The sequence below is a fragment of the Hemicordylus capensis genome, chromosome 2, assembly GCF_027244095.1.
Source record: "Hemicordylus capensis ecotype Gifberg chromosome 2, rHemCap1.1.pri, whole genome shotgun sequence".
Taxonomy (NCBI): domain Eukaryota; kingdom Metazoa; phylum Chordata; class Lepidosauria; order Squamata; family Cordylidae; genus Hemicordylus; species Hemicordylus capensis.
The window spans coordinates 216,374,079-216,392,983 of record NC_069658.1 but is presented as its reverse complement, the minus strand read 5'-3'; the positions used below and the strand labels follow the sequence as shown (position 1 = coordinate 216,392,983).

General features: G+C 48.6%; 1 protein-coding gene and 1 long non-coding RNA gene across 6 annotated transcripts in view; one reads left to right on the top strand and one right to left on the bottom strand.

Moving 5' to 3' along the window:
- Window positions 1–18,679, top strand: part of CELF5 (CUGBP Elav-like family member 5) — a 136,415-nt gene extending 117,736 nt beyond the window's left edge. For 3 of the 4 annotated variants that reach the window (XM_053293994.1, XM_053293991.1, XM_053293992.1), the window contains exons 8-13: window positions 1,211–1,357; window positions 1,499–1,561; window positions 2,677–2,760; window positions 4,224–4,367; window positions 10,470–10,645; window positions 11,721–18,679. In XM_053293994.1, the coding sequence (XP_053149969.1) occupies window positions 1,211–1,357; window positions 1,499–1,561; window positions 2,677–2,760; window positions 4,224–4,367; window positions 10,470–10,597 (566 nt within the window). In that variant the 3' untranslated portion in view covers window positions 10,598–10,645; window positions 11,721–18,679. Of the gene's footprint in view, window positions 1–1,210; window positions 1,358–1,498; window positions 1,562–2,676; window positions 2,761–4,223; window positions 4,368–10,469; window positions 10,646–11,720 lie in introns of those variants that run through there. The other variant, XM_053293993.1, reaches the window with a different exon arrangement.
- On the bottom strand, window positions 4,961–7,057 carry LOC128344244 (uncharacterized). Of its 2 annotated transcripts, none has more exons than XR_008315744.1 (2): window positions 6,767–7,057; window positions 4,961–6,287 (listed from the first exon to the last, which is right to left on the bottom strand). It is a non-coding gene; the product is annotated as an uncharacterized LOC128344244 (long non-coding RNA). The 2 variants fall into 2 exon arrangements; XR_008315743.1 differs by having other exon boundaries at window positions 4,961–5,725.
- Window positions 18,680–18,905: the final 226 nt, after the last annotated feature.

Sequence of the window (18,905 nt, the reverse complement as noted above, 5' to 3'; positions counted from 1 at the left end):
GCGGCCCTCAGTCCATCCGGCTCCGCATGGTCTGCTCAGACTGGCAGCAGCACTTTTCAGGCAGGAGTCTTTCCCAGCTCTAGCTAGAAATGCTGCCAGGGAGGTAACCTGGGGCCTTCTGCCTGCAAAGCAGACACTGCGCCACTGAGCTACTGGCCTCGCCAGCTCCCTCTAACCTATTCTAGTGGACTCTGTTTGGCAGTGGATCTTCCCCAGCAAGTCTGGCAACAGAGGTGTCTAAAAAGGGAGCCAGGGTCCTTTTGCACGCAAAGCAAGAGCTAAATCCCTGAGAGATATGTGGATGGTCAGCTGTACTAAGACAAACCCTTGGCCCATCCAACTCAATACTGTCTGCAGTTACTGGGAGCCAGGTTCCAGCTTGGGGTCCTTCTTCCCTTCCCAATTGAGGGCTGGAGTCCTTCCCTTCCCTTCCCATGTATTAGAGTGCTGGACCGGAGAGGAGAGAGAATCTTGTGGTAGCAGGCAGGGCACGTCCCCTTTGCTCAGCAGGGTCCATCCTGGTTTGCACTGGAAAGGGAGACTACCTGTGTGAGCCCTGGAAGATCTTCCCCTCAGGGGATGGGGCTGCTCTGGGAAGAGCACCTGCAGAAGGTTCCAAGGTCCCTCGCGGGCAGCATCTCCAAGAGAGGGCTGAGAGAGACTCCTGCCTGCAACCTTGGAGGAGCCGCTGCCAGTCTGGGTAGACAACAGTGGACCAGGGGTCCGACTCAGTATATGGCAGCTTCCTGTGTAATCCTGTGTTCCTGTTTGGAGATGCTAGGACTGAACCTGGAACCTTCCGCATGCCAGGCAGGTGCTCTGTCATGGAGCGATGACTCATCCCCATCCTCGATGCGTTTATCCCCTGAATCTGAATCAGATCCTTGGTCTGTCTCGCTCAGTACGGACTGGCAGCGTCTCTCCAGGGTTTCAGGCAGGAGTTTTTCTCAGTATTACCTGGAGATGCTGCCAGTGGGGTGAACCGGGGACCTTCTGCGTGCAAAGCAGATGCTACTGAGCTACAGCCCCAACCGCTAAACAAATATAGGGACACAGGAAGCTGCCATATAGTGAATCAGACTCTTAGTCCTCTAGCTCAGCAGTGTCTGCTCTGACTGGCAGCAGCTCTCTAAGGTTTCGAGCAGGAGTCTTTCCCAGCCCTAACGGGAGATGCTGCCAGGGACTGAACCGGTGTGTCTCTGATTTGCAGGGTTACACTCACCTCCCCTCTTGGGCACCACTGCAGTCCCAGGGTTGGTCACCCCCATCGCCAACAGCTTCACCGGAGTGCTACCCATCCCAAGTAGCCATCCCACCCTGGAGGCCGTGTATGCAAACGGACTCATGCCTTGTACAGGTAAAAGAGGAATCAGAACGCTCTTTGCAAGCAGAGACATTTGTTCTGGGAGACTCCCCGCTCATTCAAAGCAAAATTTCTTTCTTCTCAGCTCATTCATTCCTTTTCTCCCCTCCTCCCTATTAATCTCTCTTCTTTCAGCCCAGAACCCCTCGGTAGCAGAGAACTTGCATCCACACTTCGCTGGAGTCCAACAATATGCAGGTACATTCACTGCACTAATGAGCTTAGGACACTGCTACCTACTGAGTCTGACCCTCAGTCTATCTAGTTCAGGACTGTCAACACCGAGTGGCAGCCGTTCTCCAAGGTTTCAGATGGGGTTCTTTCCCAGCCCTACCTGGAGATGCTACGGATTGAACCAGGGGTCTTCTGCATGCAAAACAGAGGTTCTTCCACTAAGCTATGGATGCTCCTGGTGAACATAGGAAGCTGCCTTCTGTTGAGTCAGACCCTTGTCCGTCTAGTTTAGGATTGCCAACAATGACTGGCAGCAGCAGCTCTCTGGGGTTCCAGGGTGGGGCCTTTCCCGGTACTATCTGGAGATTCCAGGGACTGAAATGTGGTATGTTTGTCCCTCATGAAACAGGGGACTCAAATAACACCCCCCCCCAAAAAAAATTACCCTATTCCCACTCCCCAGCTAGAAAGTTGAAATTTGATACATGCATTGAACATAAGAACAGTCCAACCTTTATTGCTGAAGGAAGTCTGAAAGGGGGACATTTTTATGGACAGAAACACGGAATTTTAGCTTCGGAAGGGACCTTAGATGTCTACTGAGCCCCTGGTGGCGCAGTGGTAAAAACTGCTGCCCTGTAACCAGAACGTTACAAGTTCGATCCTGACCAGGGGCTCAAGGTTGACTCGGCCTTCCATCCTTCCGAGGTCGGTAAAATGAGTACCCAGAATGTTGGGGGCAATATGCTAAATCATTGTAAACTGTGTAGAGAGCTCCGGCTATAAAGCGGTATATAAATGTAAGTGCTATTGCTATTGCTACTAGTCCTCATTCAGTGCTGGAAACTGCTGCAGCCTCCCTGATAGGTGCTCATCCAGCTTCAGTTTGAAAATTCCCAGCAAAGGCAGAAAGGATCTATCCCTCCAAAACGCAGGCCTTAAGCTTGCTTGGAAAACAATAATTTCGGATAACCTTTTCTGAGTCTTCTAAACACTTAATATCTCGGTTCCTTACAACGACCCTGTAAGGCAGGCCAGTCCGGTGATCTGGGGCTGGGCTGGAGACTGCCTCCTTGGCAATCCCGTCTCGCGGTCCCGGAGTGGGGTCAGCTCTGCCTGTGTCTTCTCGCCCCCTGCAGCGATGTACCCAGCCACGACCATCACCCCAGTAGCTCAGGCGATCCCGCAGCCTCTCCCCATCCTCCAGCAACAGCAGCGAGAAGGTCAGTCTCTTCTGGGGTGCAGAGGAGCGGGGAGAAAGGGCATGGGTTGGGGGCCCTGTGCGGAAAGGAGACACACATACACACACACCCATATTTTCTTAAGGTTTGATGCAACTTTTCTCCAAAAGTCCTCCCCATGTTGATTTGCCCAGGGCCAAGCAAAAACAGCCCTGGGAGAATCACGCCAAAGGCCCTACTTCCTGCTTCCCGTGGTTTCCCACAGAAACCCACAAGGAGGGCAGGAAGGCAACAGCCCTCTCCTCCTATCCTTTGTCCCCCAGCATCTGGCACTCAGAGGTAGGCTGCCTTTGAGCCTGGAGGTTACATTAAAAAAAATAAATTATTTTTACACTTATATCTTGCTCTTCCACCATGGAGATCAGGGGTACATGGTTATTTTTATCATCACAATAACCCTGTGAGGTAGGTTAGGCTGGGAGATACATGACTTGCCCAGAGTCACCCAGTGAGTTTCATGGTTGAATGGGGATTCGAACTCAGGTCTTCCCGGTCCTAGTCCAACACTCTAACCACCCCACTATAGAAGTCACTTTGAGATCTTTAGCTCATCTGGAGGCAATTGGAGGCCAGCAGGCCTTCTCGGTGGTTGCCCCAGGGTGCTGGAATGCACTCCCAGTCCAAATAAGAGCTTCTCCATCTCTGGCTGCTTTTTAAAAGACCTTTGATGCACCTGTTTTCTCAGGCCTTTGGTTAATTAATTGATTTTAAACTGTGTGCTTCATTTTGTAAAATTGCTTTGATCATTTTTATCCTATTTTATACTTATTAAATTAAATTATTACATTATTAAATTATGCATACTGCCTAGAGATGCACATATCAGGTGGTATATAAATATGATTAAATAAATATAATATAATCATCATAATAAAGTGTTTATTACTACTATTTATTATTATTATTATTATTATTATTATTATTATTATTATTATTATTAACAACAACAACAACAACCTTGGGCATCGATAAAATTACAACACATCAGCTACAGAAGGCCACACTAACTTGGGACAGCACGAATACTACGATGCTATCTTTAATTTTTCTTTAGTTATGCTAGACCTTTGGAAAGGGCCCAATAACTAAAGTACCAAATCCAGTCAATAACATCTGGTAGACTGTGTGTAAATAGCATCATCATCATCATTAATAATAAATTTCTTCTGCTATGTAAGAAGAGCCCAGATATTGCTGGATTGCAACACCCATCATCCACAGCCACAATGGCTGAGGATGATGGGAATTGTAGTCCAACATCTGGGGACCAAGGATGGGAACCCTTGACCTAGACTGTCTCCTTGCCATTGGGTCTAGGATATGCGCGTGCATGTCTTGTATTTTTAGGGGAAACAACGTTGATTCTCTTCTTCTCTTTCTCCCTTGGGATGGGGGGATCTTTTGGGGTGTTTTGCATTTCTGCAACCCTCGATTTCGGACTCCAGGCCCCGAAGGCTGCAACCTCTTCATCTATCACCTCCCCCAAGAGTTTGGCGACAACGAGCTCATGCAAATGTTCCTTCCCTTTGGGAACATTATCTCCTCCAAAGTGTTCATGGACCGGGCCACGAACCAGAGCAAATGTTTTGGTGAGTGTGCGAGTGTGTCAGGGAAGACACCAGCAAAAAGCAACACCGTCTTTTTGTGTCTTGTGGAAGCGTGTGGCTGGCCTCCAAGCTAGCAAAGCGTGTGTGTGTGTGTATGAAAACCACAACATCGCTGCCCCAAGTCCCAAAGCTGTGGTACTGTATTTCATTTGTGCGCAAAAGCTCCCTGCAACATAAACAGGAGGAAGGAAAGATTGCCCAGTGGAACATCACAACAGCTTTCATGCTTGCTGCACAAGTGCATAGGCATTTGCATAAGTATGGCACTACTCTAGAGCAGTGTTTCTCAACCTTTTTGGACTCAAGGACCGCTAAATCATTTGTGCAGAGTGTCAAGGACCGCTACATTCTTTGTGTGCAGTTTCCCGGACCAGCAGTTAGTAGAGGGGTTTCAAGTTTAATTTTATTTTATATATCTAAGACTTTATACCGGTCCAAAACTTGCATCTACTTGCAATTAACTTGCAATTAAAATAATGTCATAAAATAAAATTTGTTAAACAATAAACTATTTTATTTACATACTATTTACACAAGAAATTAATTAAGAAATTAAATAATGTCATAAAATAAAATTTGTTAAACAATAAACTATTTTATTTACATACTATTTACACAAGAAATTAATTAAGAAATTAAATAATGTCATAAAATAAAATTTGTTAAACAATAAACTGTATTTTATTTACATACTATTTACATATCAAAATGCACACAATGTTAATGTGAACATTATATTCAAATATTTTAGGAGCAGAGGAAGAAGTCTGATAATGAGATATTCAAAATAAAACCTTGGTATGAAAACCAACAATATTCTTCCTTTCCATGTAGCCATAAATAAGAGCCATGTCTGCTTACTGGAAAGTATGCATTCCCAAATTCCAAGGAGACTCTTAGTACATGCATATAAAAAAAGAATCATTAAAATAGAACACATTCAAGCACTATTTGAATGCTTGCATTACTTTCTCCCAAAAGCAATATTGGGGCTGTATTTGTGAATGGCAAAGAGATGACAAACTTTTGGTACTTCTGCAACAAGACAGTGGTAGAAAGGGTGTTCTCCAAAGCCATCCTCAAGCAAGCAGATCTTTCCCAGTCAGTACTACTTGATCCTCCATTTCTTCATATCTAGCAAGCTCCTTTATGAGGCGCAGCAGGTCGGCGCAGCCCTCAGACCGCGCGGCTCGGAGATGGAACGGGGCCATTTTCGCGGGGGGCGGATGGGATGGGATCCGGGGACTGCCTCTGTTTGCAGGCCAGTGCTTCTGTGCAGCATCCCAACTCTGTGGCCATGCACAGCACTGCTGGCTTATTTAAGCCCACGTAACGTGGGACTGCAAAAGAAAAGTTGCAGGAGACTCAGAGTTGTAGCGGAAGAAGAGGGAAGCGAGGCGTCGCCAAAACAGAGAAAGGGCTGGAACAGAAGAAGCGGCTAGGAGGAGTAAGAGCGAGCGAGGGCGGGCGAAAGGGAGAGGCTAGCAGGTCGGAGTGGGGTTTGAGGGCAGAGAGGCGAGGGAGCAACAAGAGGCAGGGACTGGGCAGGGCCGAGGGAGGAAAGCCCGCAAAGAGCGGAGTCAGGGTGAGGAGTCTGCGCCAGGGAAAGCCAGATTAAGGAGTGGCACTTTGGGAGCAACTTTTGTCGAGTGCGGAGCGAAGAAACTTGGAACAGGGCCATTTTCCCGGGGGGGGGGGATGGGATGGGATCCGGGGACTGCCTCCGTTTGCAGGTCAGTGTTTCTGTGCAGCATCCCAACTCTGTGGCCATGCACCACACTACTGGCTTATTTATCCTCAATGCTCTGCTCTCCACTCCCTCGCGTGAGTCCCCGATAGTTGAAGAGCAGGAGAAGCAGTCGACGGCGGCGGCACAGGCACAGTCAGGCGCCAAGCATCCCCCTGGCAGCACAGAGGGAAAAAAACCGCAATCTCAGTGGCAGCTTCTTCAAGTAGTTTTGGGCCGATTTGGCCCGTCTTCGGCCATGTGGGGGCGGCGGCGGCAGCTTCTTTGGCCTGAAATTGGGCCTTTGTGGGGGCGGCTGGGCGGCGGCTGCAGCCGCGGCAGTTGTTTGGGGCAGGCAGTAGTTTGGGCCTATTTCGCCGTCTTCGGTCGTGTGGGGGCGGCGGCGGCTTCTTTAGCTTCTGTGGGGGCAGCTGGGTGGGCGGTCGGTGGCGGCGGCAGTCTGGGCCGATTTGGGCCCAGACTGCCGATTCTGGGCCTTGATCTGGCCATGTGGGCGACAAGCGAGAAAGCGGCAGGGAGGGGTAAGTAAACCCTCCCGCCCTCCTAAATATACCCCCCCTGCAGTTGGTCAAAGCAAACACTCACAGCCTCAGCACCTCACTTATTTTTAGCCCAGTAAGTTTAAGCAGCTCACCTTCAAAGATCTCAAAAAACCACCTTCCAGCAACCACCCAATTTCTCCACTCACTCACTCACTGACTGGGCTATCTTCCCGCCTCGGCACAAGCCCCGCCCCTGCTCCACCCCTATTGGCCACTGACGTTCCAGGAGCCTCGGAATTTCCGGGGAGAGAAAAACTTTTACAGCGGAGAGAAAAGCGGATAGAAAAACAAGCGTATTCAGTTTGGAGCCCTGCCTTCCTAGTCGCGGACCGGCACTCAAGCCTCCGCGGACCGCTGCCGGTCCGCGGACCGGCTGTTGAGAAACACTGCTCTAGAGCACAGGTATGCCCCATTGCTTCTTTAATCTGGATGTCAGCCATTGTTCTAAGAAAGAGGGCTGTCTGATGGCGACCTCACTGGTCTGCAGCCCCACCCCTTTGGGGCGGAGCTTTCTCAAGGAGAGGGTGGAGTTAGCTGGAACCAGTGGAAAGAACACTTAAAATCTTTCCCTCATTCTTGGGTTTTAACTACCTGTCAATTTTTCATAGAAAGCGCTATTGATTTCTTAGAGCTGACTGAGGCTTTATCGACAATGCGGCGGTCGTTCGGATAAATGTTGTGCTTGCACAAGAACTTTGCACTAGTGCAAGGCCATTGCGCCAGCTACTTGCATTTTGTCTGGAGCTTCTGTTTCAGACTAGTGTTTGTGCTAGCAGCACACCATGGTATTTTCACACACAATTTATTATTGTGTCAATAGGCATAAAATGTTACAAAATTATATAATTAACATAATTATACCTATGGAACTCTCTGCCACAGGATCTGGTGGCAGCCACCAGCCTGAATGGCTTTAAGAGTGGTTTAGGCAAATTCATGGAGGACAGGTCTATCAGTGGCTGCTAGTCTGTTGGCTATAGGCCACTTCCAGCCTCCAAGGCAAGCTGCAGGGGAGCCACAGCAGGAGAGAGGGCACACCCTCACCTCTTGCCTGTGGGCTTCCCAGAGGCAACTGGTGGGCCACTGTGTGAAACAGGATGCTAGATGAAGGGCCTTGGGCTTGATCCAGCAAGGTTGTTCTTATGTTCTTATATTAAAAAAAGATATATAAGTAGTAGTAGTCGTAGTAGGCGGCTGCATATAAAGTGGAAGAAAAAAGGTCTCTGCCTTGAAAGCCTTACAGTCTAAAATCTGACATAGGTCAACCAGAGGGGAGGGATCTAGAAGGAAGGGTAAAGAGTGGAGAAATATGTGCTCAGTTTAATTACGGTTCCACTCAGATTATTATTTGGGGTTTTCTTTGTTTCTGATTGTAAACCACTGAACTGTGGTTAGGCCATCTGTTTAATTGATGTTATTGGTGTCGAAATTGGGCTTTGTATCTAATCAGCCCAATAATCGGGACCAAGGTGATGCAAACCCTATCAGAACATCCCCCTCCATCGCTCGAAATGATTCCAGAGAAAAATGTCCCTGATCATTGGTGACCTATCGGATGCAATGCCACATCGTACTGGGATTGCATTGAATCGAATCAGGGGTGGGGGGAACGGGCTTACCTTTTCATGAGAGCCAGCTTCAATGAAGAAACTGTCTGCCTTCATTTCATTTTAAAATGCCGTCTCTTCTTTCCTGGTACAGACCAATAATGCTCCAGGGGGAAAATGTGACACCTGGTGCATTACTGGAGGAGATAGTGGCCACACCCTGTAACTATAGGGAAAGGATCACCAGGAAAAAGGACGCATCCGTCACAATTCTCTCGCATCGTGTGCACCATGCAAGAATGACCAGGGTCATTATTGGGATCAAGCCAATAATCTGGCCCATTCACAGCCCGGGTAGACATGTATATTAGACTGCAGAGAGACAGCAGCCATTAAGGGAGTTGGAGGTGCTTAGAAAGAGGCTCCACTTCCCAAGATTCAAGTGTTTGCCACACTGTCACCCTGGACAAACAGGTAGAGCAGGCTCTTGAAATAAGCTGAAAACCTGCTGGACCTGTTTAGCATAAACAGAGATGGGATGAGTGTGCACACTGCCTTTTCCAAAAATTCTTCAGCTCTCTGACAATCTGCCACCTGTCTCTAGCTGATTTTCTGTTGTGATTTGATTGAACTGTTTCAAATTATTTTCTGCAGTCACAGACCAGTACAATAGGAATACATACATACATAAGCCCAACAGAGCAAACCATAAAAACTGTAATATAACATTAACAAATTAAACCTCGAAACAGCTAAACTGAATTCCTAATGAGCTCCTAGTGAGTTTTGCTAGCTATCAAACAAAACTGAGCCACATTATAAGATATTCGATCATTCTGGTAAGCTAGGAGATACCCAAGATAAAAAGAGTCCGTACGACTTGGATGGCCACTTATAAAAGGAGTTATATATTTGTGCCGTAGATTTTGATAAAATTGACAGTAAAGGAGCACATCAGCCGTAGTTTTGATATCTTCTGAATTACAGTGGCAAAAATGTTCTTTATAGAGGATTTTTTTGAGAAACTGCTGTTTGTTAGAGCTCTGCAGTATTTTGCCACTGTAATAGACTTAACATATCTAGCAGGGTTAAAACTCAAAACTTGGCTACCCAAATAGACACCAATACAAATGGAGCCCTGACCAATTTGAATGTATTTTACTATTTTTAGATCCAAAACTCATAGCAAAAGGGAGAGGGTGGAATTGTCCCAACTGCCAATGTTTGCCCCTTGGTGGCTTCAATATTTTTCTAAATGCATATGACGAACATGTGCAAAATGGTTTATGTCCGCTGTACCCCATGTTAATGAGATCTAGGACTTAAGAAGAACACTAGTATCCGTAGGGATTTTTTCCACTAATTCCAGTTATTTCCAAACACTAACGAGTCCTGTCCTTAAGTGGACGAGGGATAGGCAGGGATGTGGAAAACCATGGTGAAAGATTTTTCATTTCTTCTTCTCTGAGCAACCCCAAAATTCTTCTTTGAATGTCACTTTCTCTTTTGGAGGACCCCTGGTTTTTAATTTCACTTGGGAGAAATTTCAGTTCTGACCCTGGGTAGAACCAAGGAGTCCCACTCCAGAGTGGACTGTGGGATCTAGGGTGGATTTCCAGGTGCCCAGAGCTCAGTGTAGTTGATGAATGTTTCACCAGATCCCTTCTGAAAATGCTTCCGACTCAGTCAGTATTATACTTCCTGGGATGGAGCCCCTAATAGGAACACAGGAAGCTGCCTTACACTGAGTCAGACCGTTCGTCCATCTTGCTCAGTATTGTCTACACAGCCTGGCAGTGGCTTCTCCAAGGTTGCAGGCAGGAGTCTCTCTCAGCCCTATCTGGAGATGATACTAGAGAGGGAACTTGGAACCCTCTGCATGCAAGCAGGCAGGTGTTCTTCTCCAGTGGCCCCATCCCCTAAGGGGAACATCTTACTGTGCTCACATGTAGTATCCCATTCAAATGTAATCCAGGGCAGTCCCTGCTTAGCAAAGGGGACAATTCATGTTTGCTACCACAAGACCAGCTCTGTGGTACAACTCCCATCATCCCCAGTTACAATAAATTGCACCTGGGAAAGATGGGAATTGTAGTTCATCAACGCCTGGAGCACCACAGGTTGAGACCCCTGCCTTAATACAGAGCTAAGAGAGGTGCATTGCTGCTGAAGAGAAACTGTAGCCCCCCACCCCCACCAAAAATAAAATAAAAATCAGAAGTTGAATTGATTTTCTCAACCCCTCCAGGTTTTGTGAGTTTTGACAATCCATCCAGTGCCCAGACGGCCATCCAGGCCATGAACGGCTTCCAGATTGGCATGAAGAGGCTAAAGGTGCAGCTGAAACGACCGAAGGAGGCTGGACACCCCTACTGACAGGAGTGGGGAAGGGCTGCCTTTGTCGTGGAATCTGTGCTCCCAGAGGTAATGCCAAAACATCTGCTTCCCTTGTCAGTTCTTCCAAACGTTTTTGGTTCTTAGGGAACTAGAGACAGGGCCTTTTCTGTGGTGGCCCCTTGACTTTGGAAAGCCATGGTCCCTCCCTCAGTGTTGGTTTTTTTAAAAAACAATTAAGGACACGTCTTTTTAGAGAGGCCTTTAAATGTTTTATCTGATGCTTATCTATCTGGTAGATTTTTTAGTTCTTGGTCTTTAGATTTTTAATAATAACTTTTAATTGGAAACTTTTAAAGTTTGTAATTTTGAATGTGGTTTGAGCTTGTGTGTGTGTGTTTTTTTTTTAACTTTTACTACTTTTTTTACTTCATATTGTATCTATTTCATTAATTTCATGAGCCGCTCCAAGCAGTAGTGTCCTGGAGGGACAGGGTATAAATATTCTAAATAAATAAAGAAATGAATGCACAAATGCGCAGGGGAAACCTGAACTTTGGTGGGAGGTCGCAGTATGTCTTTTTTGCCCTGCTTGGTGGCTGCCCATCGGTTGCCATGCCACCCCGCTTGCAGACCCCTTGGAGGTCCAGGAAACTGCTGCAACATCCCTGACGGGTGGCCGTCCAGCCTCTGCTTGGAAACCTCGAGTGAAGGAGAGCCCACAACTGCATGAGGCAGGCTGTTCCACTGTCCAACAGCTCTAACTGTAAGACAGTCTTCCTCATGTCTACAGCTGCTGCTGGAGCAACGTTCCTCTTACAATGCTAGACTCCGCTCTTGCAGGTTCTTGCTTGGAGCTAGTGGAGATCTGGACTTTTCACCCTCAGAGCTGGAAGGTGCCTTCGAGGTCATCTAGTCCACCCCCTCCTCAGTGCAGGAATCTGCTGCAGCACCGCTGACAGATGGCTGCCTGTACCTCTGAGCCCTACCCAGTTTTAGGGTGGTCCCCTATCACTGCTAAACCAATAGACACCAGATCACTGCAGTATTAAAAGGAATTATGTTTGATTATCTTTCAAGGCAAGAATTTTCTGTTGTTTTTTCAGAAGCAGCAACCCCAAATCAGGAATGGAACCGTCTAATCTCTCATCTCTTTGTCATCTAGGTGACAGTCAAAACACAACCCTCTTCCAGTTAATTTATTTCTTTTGGTTCAAAGAAGAGGCTCAAGAACTGTTTTCTACCTATTTTGCTGGAGGAGGAGACCCCCAACCTTGAAATCCACCCACCGGACAGGATGCACCGTGCGTGAGAACGGACCTTCGACGATCACGGACTTTTTTTTTCTCCTGGAACCGAGCGGACCAATCAGGCGACTTCATTGCACCTCAAAGGTCACCTCGGTGGCCACACAACGTTGGCTTCTAACTGAAAGCAGATGTATATAAATAGAAAGATATATATTACAGTTGCTCTATTTTTTTTTAGACATGGAAACTCACAGGACCAAACTTTTCCTCTTCAGAGGCCAGCCGAAGGTAAGAAGAGGGGGATGATACTTCTCTGAGAGTGCCTGTCCCTTGAGCTTTTGGGAAAGGCCTAGTTTTCCAAGAAGATGCACCTCGGACATCGGACCTGGTGTTTTGGACGATGAGAGAAATTGTTTCCTCTGTTGCATCCGCTGCCACGGACAGCAGGATGCGGCCGGCTGGAATCCTTCTCCTCCAGGCGGAAGCTGCAAGGCGTTGGGCCTCGCTTCGAAGGACCCACAGACAGGGAGAAGAACATGAACTGCCTTCTGGCGGTGGGGGCAACATGGCAGCCTCATTGGCTGATTGGGGGGACGTGGCGAAGCGGCATCTCTCTCTTCTTGGCGGCCGGATCTTCCTGACCAAACAGAGGGCTAAGAGCTTTTCATGTAAGAAAAGGATGAGCGAGGGAAGCAACCTCAACACGGCTGACAACACTGCCTCCGGAAACGGACTCGAAGAACTCTTCGGACTGGACATTGATGCCTCCCGACGTGTCTGACTGCACTCCAGGAAGACTCCAGGGAAACGTGTATTGGGGAAGAGTTCTCGTTGATGGACAAATCAACCAGTATGCAACAGAGATCTGCGTGTGTCGCTATACAACACATGGCAGAGACTTGCACAGCCAAAGACCTGGCTGGTTCTTTTTTGATCTGAAATTTCAACCCACTTCACGGCTTCCTGTCTCTCGCCCTACCCACTGCCTTTCTTGTGTGAGATTTCCTGCCTTTCGCATTCTTGCTCCCCACCCCACCCCCACCCCGTGCCAGGAATTCCCCAAGGCCCCCATGGCCTCAGTGATTCCCCAAGGCCCCCGTGGCCTCGGTGATTCCCCAAGGCCCCCGTGGCCTCGGTGATTCCCCAAGGCCCCCGTGGCCTCGGTGATTCCCCAAGGCCCCCGTGGCCTCGGTGATTCCCCAAGGCCCCCGTGGCCTCGGTGATTCCCCAAGGCCCCCGTGGCCTCGGTGATTCCCCAAGGCCCCCGTGGCCTCAGAAATGGCCCCCCCGTCTCCTCAGGTCCACTGCAGCACGCAAACCCCACCCCAGCCCTTCCGATCCCACAAGATCTGCACCACCTGATCACCTAGCATATCATCCGCCTAGCATAGCAGCCTGTTTCCAGCAGTAGTCAGCTAAATGCCGCCTGGGATTCCCAGGGGCGGCCTGCCTCCGGGTCCTCACAAGCAGGGTGTGAAGAAGATGGGGCCCCTTTGGTGTTGTGTATCCCTAGCTCAGAGGTAGACTGCCCCTGGATATGGAGGCTCTGTTTAGCTATCACACTTCATAGCCTTGTTTAGCCGTCACATTAAATATCCACACAAGCTGCTTCGAGCTGCAGCGTGCCGCCCAGCACTCCCTGCAAGGGGGATGAGCCCTGCCACTCACCTGGCTGCTGGCAGGGGTTCGGCTCCGTGGATGTCAGGTGAGTGGCGGAGACGATCCCCGCCGCAGGGAGTGCTGGGAGGCCCCGTGCTGCTCAGAGCTGCTTGCAGAGGTGAACAGAGCGGAGGTGCGCACCTAATTTATGTTTAAAGGTGCCTTTTAAACACCATCCCCACCCCGGTGGCACCCACACCAGCTGCTACTGCTCCCTAGACCTCCCTTCAGTGGCCAGCCAGCTTCCCCTAAGGGCAGGCCAGCGGCTGGCCATCAGGGTGACGGTCTTAACCATCTCCTTCCTAGCCACTCTGGCCTCCAGTCCTCCCTAGTCCCTGCAGGACCCTTTTCTCCTCCCGGCTCCTCGTCCACAGGAGCAGCCTGCGGTATTGTGGCCTCTGAGGCAAGGTGCCCAATGCTGCCTTGCCCTATGCTCCCGCCCCCTCCCCCTTTCCAAACCAACCCTGGAAGGGTTTGGAAGTGCCTGGGAGGCAGGTTCCCAGCAGCCTCCTCTTCTCTCCTCACGCTTCTTGCCAGCTTTCCAACCAACCCTCCTCGAAAAGCTTGCAAGGGTCGGCTCTGATGGCGGCATCGGGGTGGCGGTGGGGCATTTTGCCACCCCAATAACCTGCCGCCTAAGGCAACGATCTCCGCTTGCCTCATGAAAGGGCCGCCCTCGCTGATTCCCTGGCTTCCCACATTGTCTTTCCTTCCCTTTTCCTTCAACCTTCGACTCTTTATAGTGCCAGCTGACCTGCTCCCAGCACCTTTCTCGAAAAACACTCAAGCCACCTCCACCCCCACAACCCATGTACTCCTGCAACCCTGTTCCTCCCTAAACCCCATCTCCAATGGAAAGCACACAGAAAGACGCCCGCCCACCTTGCTTCTGCGGCAGGAGATCCGACATGCCAAGGGTAGCCGTTTGACCAAAAATGTATCTTTTTTTGTTTGTTTAAAAAAAAGCTACAGGGGATCTCCTGCTCAGCGAGTCTGAAATATGCCAGAATTTGATTATGTACTTAAAACATTCCTGTTAGTGTTTTTGTGTGTGTGTGCGTGTCTGTGTGCACACATGTGCAGTTGTGTGGATGCCTCAAATGCAGCTTCCTGAGTCCTTGCGACGGAACTTCAGAAACGGCATCGCGATGACATCATCGTATCGGTTTCAGGGCTTACGAAGCTCCTTATACCGAGTCGTGCCATCAGTCAGCCTGGCCCTGTATTGTCCCCTCTGATTGCTTCCTGGCTTTCTAGGGGCTGGAGCAGAGAAAAGTGTTTCCCAGAACCTTTTTAACTGGAGTTGCCAGGGATTGAGGCCGGGGCCTTCTGCATGGCAAGCCAGGGCTCTTCCAATGAGCGGTGTTTGGTTACACGCCAGCCAGCTGGGGGTCTCCTACTCCTGGCCAGTTGTAAAGCCAGAAAGTGGGGGGGGGGATTAAGGCATTCTGCATTTTAAGGTTTATTGCCCTACTGTGACTGCCAGTATCTCTTCTCTCCCTTTTGAGAAGAGAGAGATCTCAGTCATTAACAGCATGACTCTCTTAATCTCAGAGCTGTAGGCTTGCGTCCCCATGCCGCTCCCCAAATCTGATCCCCTTGGGATAACTCTGTTGCCTTGAACATGTGTGGTGGGTTGAGTTTATTCTATTTTATTTCTTTTTAAATGGTACCCTTCTATCCTGGGAAAATACATTTTTGTACATACACCCAGCCAACCTCCATAAATGTGCTAACTAATTGGATTTGGATTTTTTTTTTAAAGTGCCAATAAACAGATGGCTGGTAGGAGAGAGGTGTTTAAATTGGGATATTTAAATCCCCGTTCTTTTCTAGCACCCTCTGAATAAAACTGCAAGTGCTTTAAAAAGGTTTCTGATGGCTTTCCAACCACACCACGAGTTAGGGCCACTGGAGCCCATGGCTGTGTACATAGAGAGTGCAGAATAGGGGACTGAGCAGAAGAATTTGGCATCCTGAGAAGCTTGGTTCATTTTTTAAAATCAAGTTTCCAGTCCTCATGGCTGCAAAGGGATGCTTGGAAGCAGGTGGGCCATTCAAGAGTGGCTGGTGCCAAGCAGTGTCCCCTGTAGCAAGGATTCCCAGATGTTGTTGACTACAACTCCCATAATCCCCAGATGCAATGGACAACAGCCATTGCAGCTGGGGATTATGGGAGTTGTAGTCAACAACATCTGGGAATCCTTGTTACAGGGGACACTGGTGCCGAGGCTTCTGCATCCGTGCCTCGCTCACGACAAGCAGAGTTGGAATTTATTATGCAATGCAGAAAAAGAATTGCAGTATAAGCTATGCAAAATTTTAAAAAGCATCTCCACTTGGACGGTTCCTGCACTCGGAGGTGTTTCGACACAAACTTGCTCCTGCCGATGGCAGTCAGTGGGTTATGCCCTTCTAACCTATGCCAGTTGCGGTGCTACTCGGCCTGGAACTGCCCTGTCTCCCAAGTAAAATCCAAAGGAAGAATGTCAGGTTCCTCTGAGGAGAAATGAAAACTCCAAGAGGGATTTCACGGTCTCTCCCCGCACTGAAACTGAGAGCGCACGTGAGAGTGCCTCTTGAGGAGCAGCATCAGAGAATGCTCGGCCCGCTTCTGGCGAAGCATAGCGATTCGCTTCTCAGATCACTTCTGGCGAAGCATAGCAACTTCCAAACTGGGAAGGCTCCGAGGTCACATCTTGCCTCTGCCCGCAGCTCAATTGGCCCAAGGCTTTCTCTTGGCCTCGGTTTCCTATCTGTAATATGAGGGAATAATTAGGGCTGTGTCGGGGCGGAATGATCCCAAACCTGGCCATTCTTGGATTATGCTAATGATGCAGAGGATGGCCAGGATCTCATCGAGCCAATAACCATCATCGGCTCGATGCATCAGGAGGAGGGGGGTCTTGCCTTAAAGATGAGCCGGCTTCTGTGAGCAAAGGGGCTCTCATTTCAAAATGCCACCTTAGCCTCCACTATGCACCCCCCCCCGCATTAATAGCATCATCCCTATAATCTACCAGGGCAAGAAGAAAGAATATGACATTGGGTCATTTTCCTGGTGTTTTACTGGGGTGGGGGGAATGGCCATGCCCTGTAGTTACAGAGTTCAGTCACCCCCACCCCAGTAATGTACCAGTTAAGGGATGTGATGTCATGATCTTGCCTCCTGGCCTGGTGCATTATGGGCAGAGAAGATGGAGGGCAAAGTGACTCTTTGAATCACTGCAGCTACCAGACGGCAGCTGTTTTTCTTCACAGAAACAGGCTTTTCATTTAAAGCAGGCCTGCCCAACCTAGCCCCCCCCCGCCAGCTGTTTTTGCACTACAACTCCCATAATCCCCAGCCACAGTGGCCAATAGCCAGGGATTATGGGAGTTGTAGGCCGACATCTGCAGGAGGGCTGAAGTTAAGCAGCCCCGATTTAAGGGAAGCTTCACCCTCACCTTCTGATCCCTTTCGCTACCATACCAAGACTATTCAGGATTGCATCAAGTCAGCTCCCGGAATGGGAGGGATTTTTCTCCAGAATAGTTTCTGGAGAGAAATGCTCCGACAGTGCTTGTATCACCTTGGACCCAAGTATCGGTCCGATGCGATACGCAGCCCCAGTAATAATATTACATGGCGAGTGGGTCACTGGATCCATCCATCCCACAGCCATCGCTAAATGCCCAGAAATGGAAGTGTACTCCTGGCAAACCCAAAGGGATGCTTGACTTTGCTTTGCTTTAGACGAATGCACCCACTGCAGCCAGAAACTGCTTTTGAAAACAGGGGTGGTTTGCTGTGCAGCACGACACGTCGCTTCGGAAAATAATCGGAAGCACAATCCTCTCTTGGGTAGCCAGAACTGCACGGTTCTTTGGATCTCTTACGCAACACTGCTCAGTTCAAGAGTGGTGGAGCTGTCTTTGCTCCCTTTGATAACACATTTACTCAGAAGTAAGCCCCACAGTCAATGGCGCTCCCTCCGGAGTACATTCAGGATTTCAGCCTGACCAATACATCCCATTTTGAATCTCATCTCTGCTAAAATCTTATTAAAGAGCCTTATGAAACCAGTATTTCTTGACCCCTCTAATAACTGCAGTGGGGAAATCAGTCTTGACCTAACTTACAGGGCTATAAAAGATGCCCGACCCTTTGAATACTCAAAAAAGGACTGAATAAATGCTCCATGCAAATTGTTAAGGTCAGTGCAATCTTCCAAACAGCCCTCAAGGAATCCAATTAGAAAATCCTCCTCATAGAGATGGATACAATCAGACAAAGCTTCAGGGGCCGATACGGCTTCACCGTATCGAAGCGCTGTCTGGTTGGGGCCAAAGCGGGACTGAAGCTAAACCAGGCCAGTCTGCTTGAGTTCATTCTGAAGCAAAGCAGGACTTCTGAAGCAGAGCCAAAACCAATAGGAGCTCCCTTCAAAGCTTGGAACGGGTATCCAATCTAGTAATTTGAGGCTTCAAACTGTTTGGAATTCCCTTCAAATGTTTAGGAAATCCTAGATGCCGCCGGTTACTAGATGTTGCAGCTTGATGTCGCAAGTTACTAGATCTCAACAAGTAGAATATTTTCCCCCATCTCATTCCCTCAAGGCATTCAGGATGGATTCCAAGCTGCAGATCTCATGCCAGCTCCATTCCAAGCATCCCCGCTTTACAGGGCTCGGAGCGTGTCCGGTACGCGCCTCTCGGAAAGGCGGCCGAGAACGAGAGGGCGAATGTGTGAATCGGTGTGAGTGGCGAGTGAGTTTTCTAAAGTCCACGTTTACAACTGTAAATACAATTTTTTTATACCACTGTCGAATTCTGTATGTGATTTGTACAATGTCGTTCTATTTCTGCTATGGAGTAACTTCATGATGGCTGAACCTTAACTTTGAACTTGAAAAAGAAATATATAAATATATAGATACACACACACACACACACCCCTATAACCCTGTCCCTCCCTCTCTTCTCACCTTCAAAGGACATTGGGACTATCACATTATACGTGGGATCAAATGGAAATTAAGCACACTGGTTGGAGGTTTACTTTCCTTCCCCCCACACACCCCACTCCATCTTTTCAAATCACAATTATTGCTGCAATTGTTTCAAATGTTGACAGGTCTAATATACCAAGAGACATCTCTGTCTGACTCCTTTGCTGTGGTCTTAAAAGAACCTGATGACGTTTATTGAATAAATCTGAATTTATTTGAATAAATTGGGACCCGAGTGAGTGGTGTCTGAATTATAGGAGGTGTAAGATTTTCTTCTCCCACCCCACCCCTCTGAAGCATTTTGTGAATGATGTCAGTGATCTGGGGATGAGGTCTATTGGGAGGGAGACAGGGTGGGCATAAATAACAGCTATCCAAGGTGGAGTATAAGTTTAGGGGTAGTGGGAGACAGCATGGTGTAGTGGTTAGAGTGCTGAACTAGGACCGAGG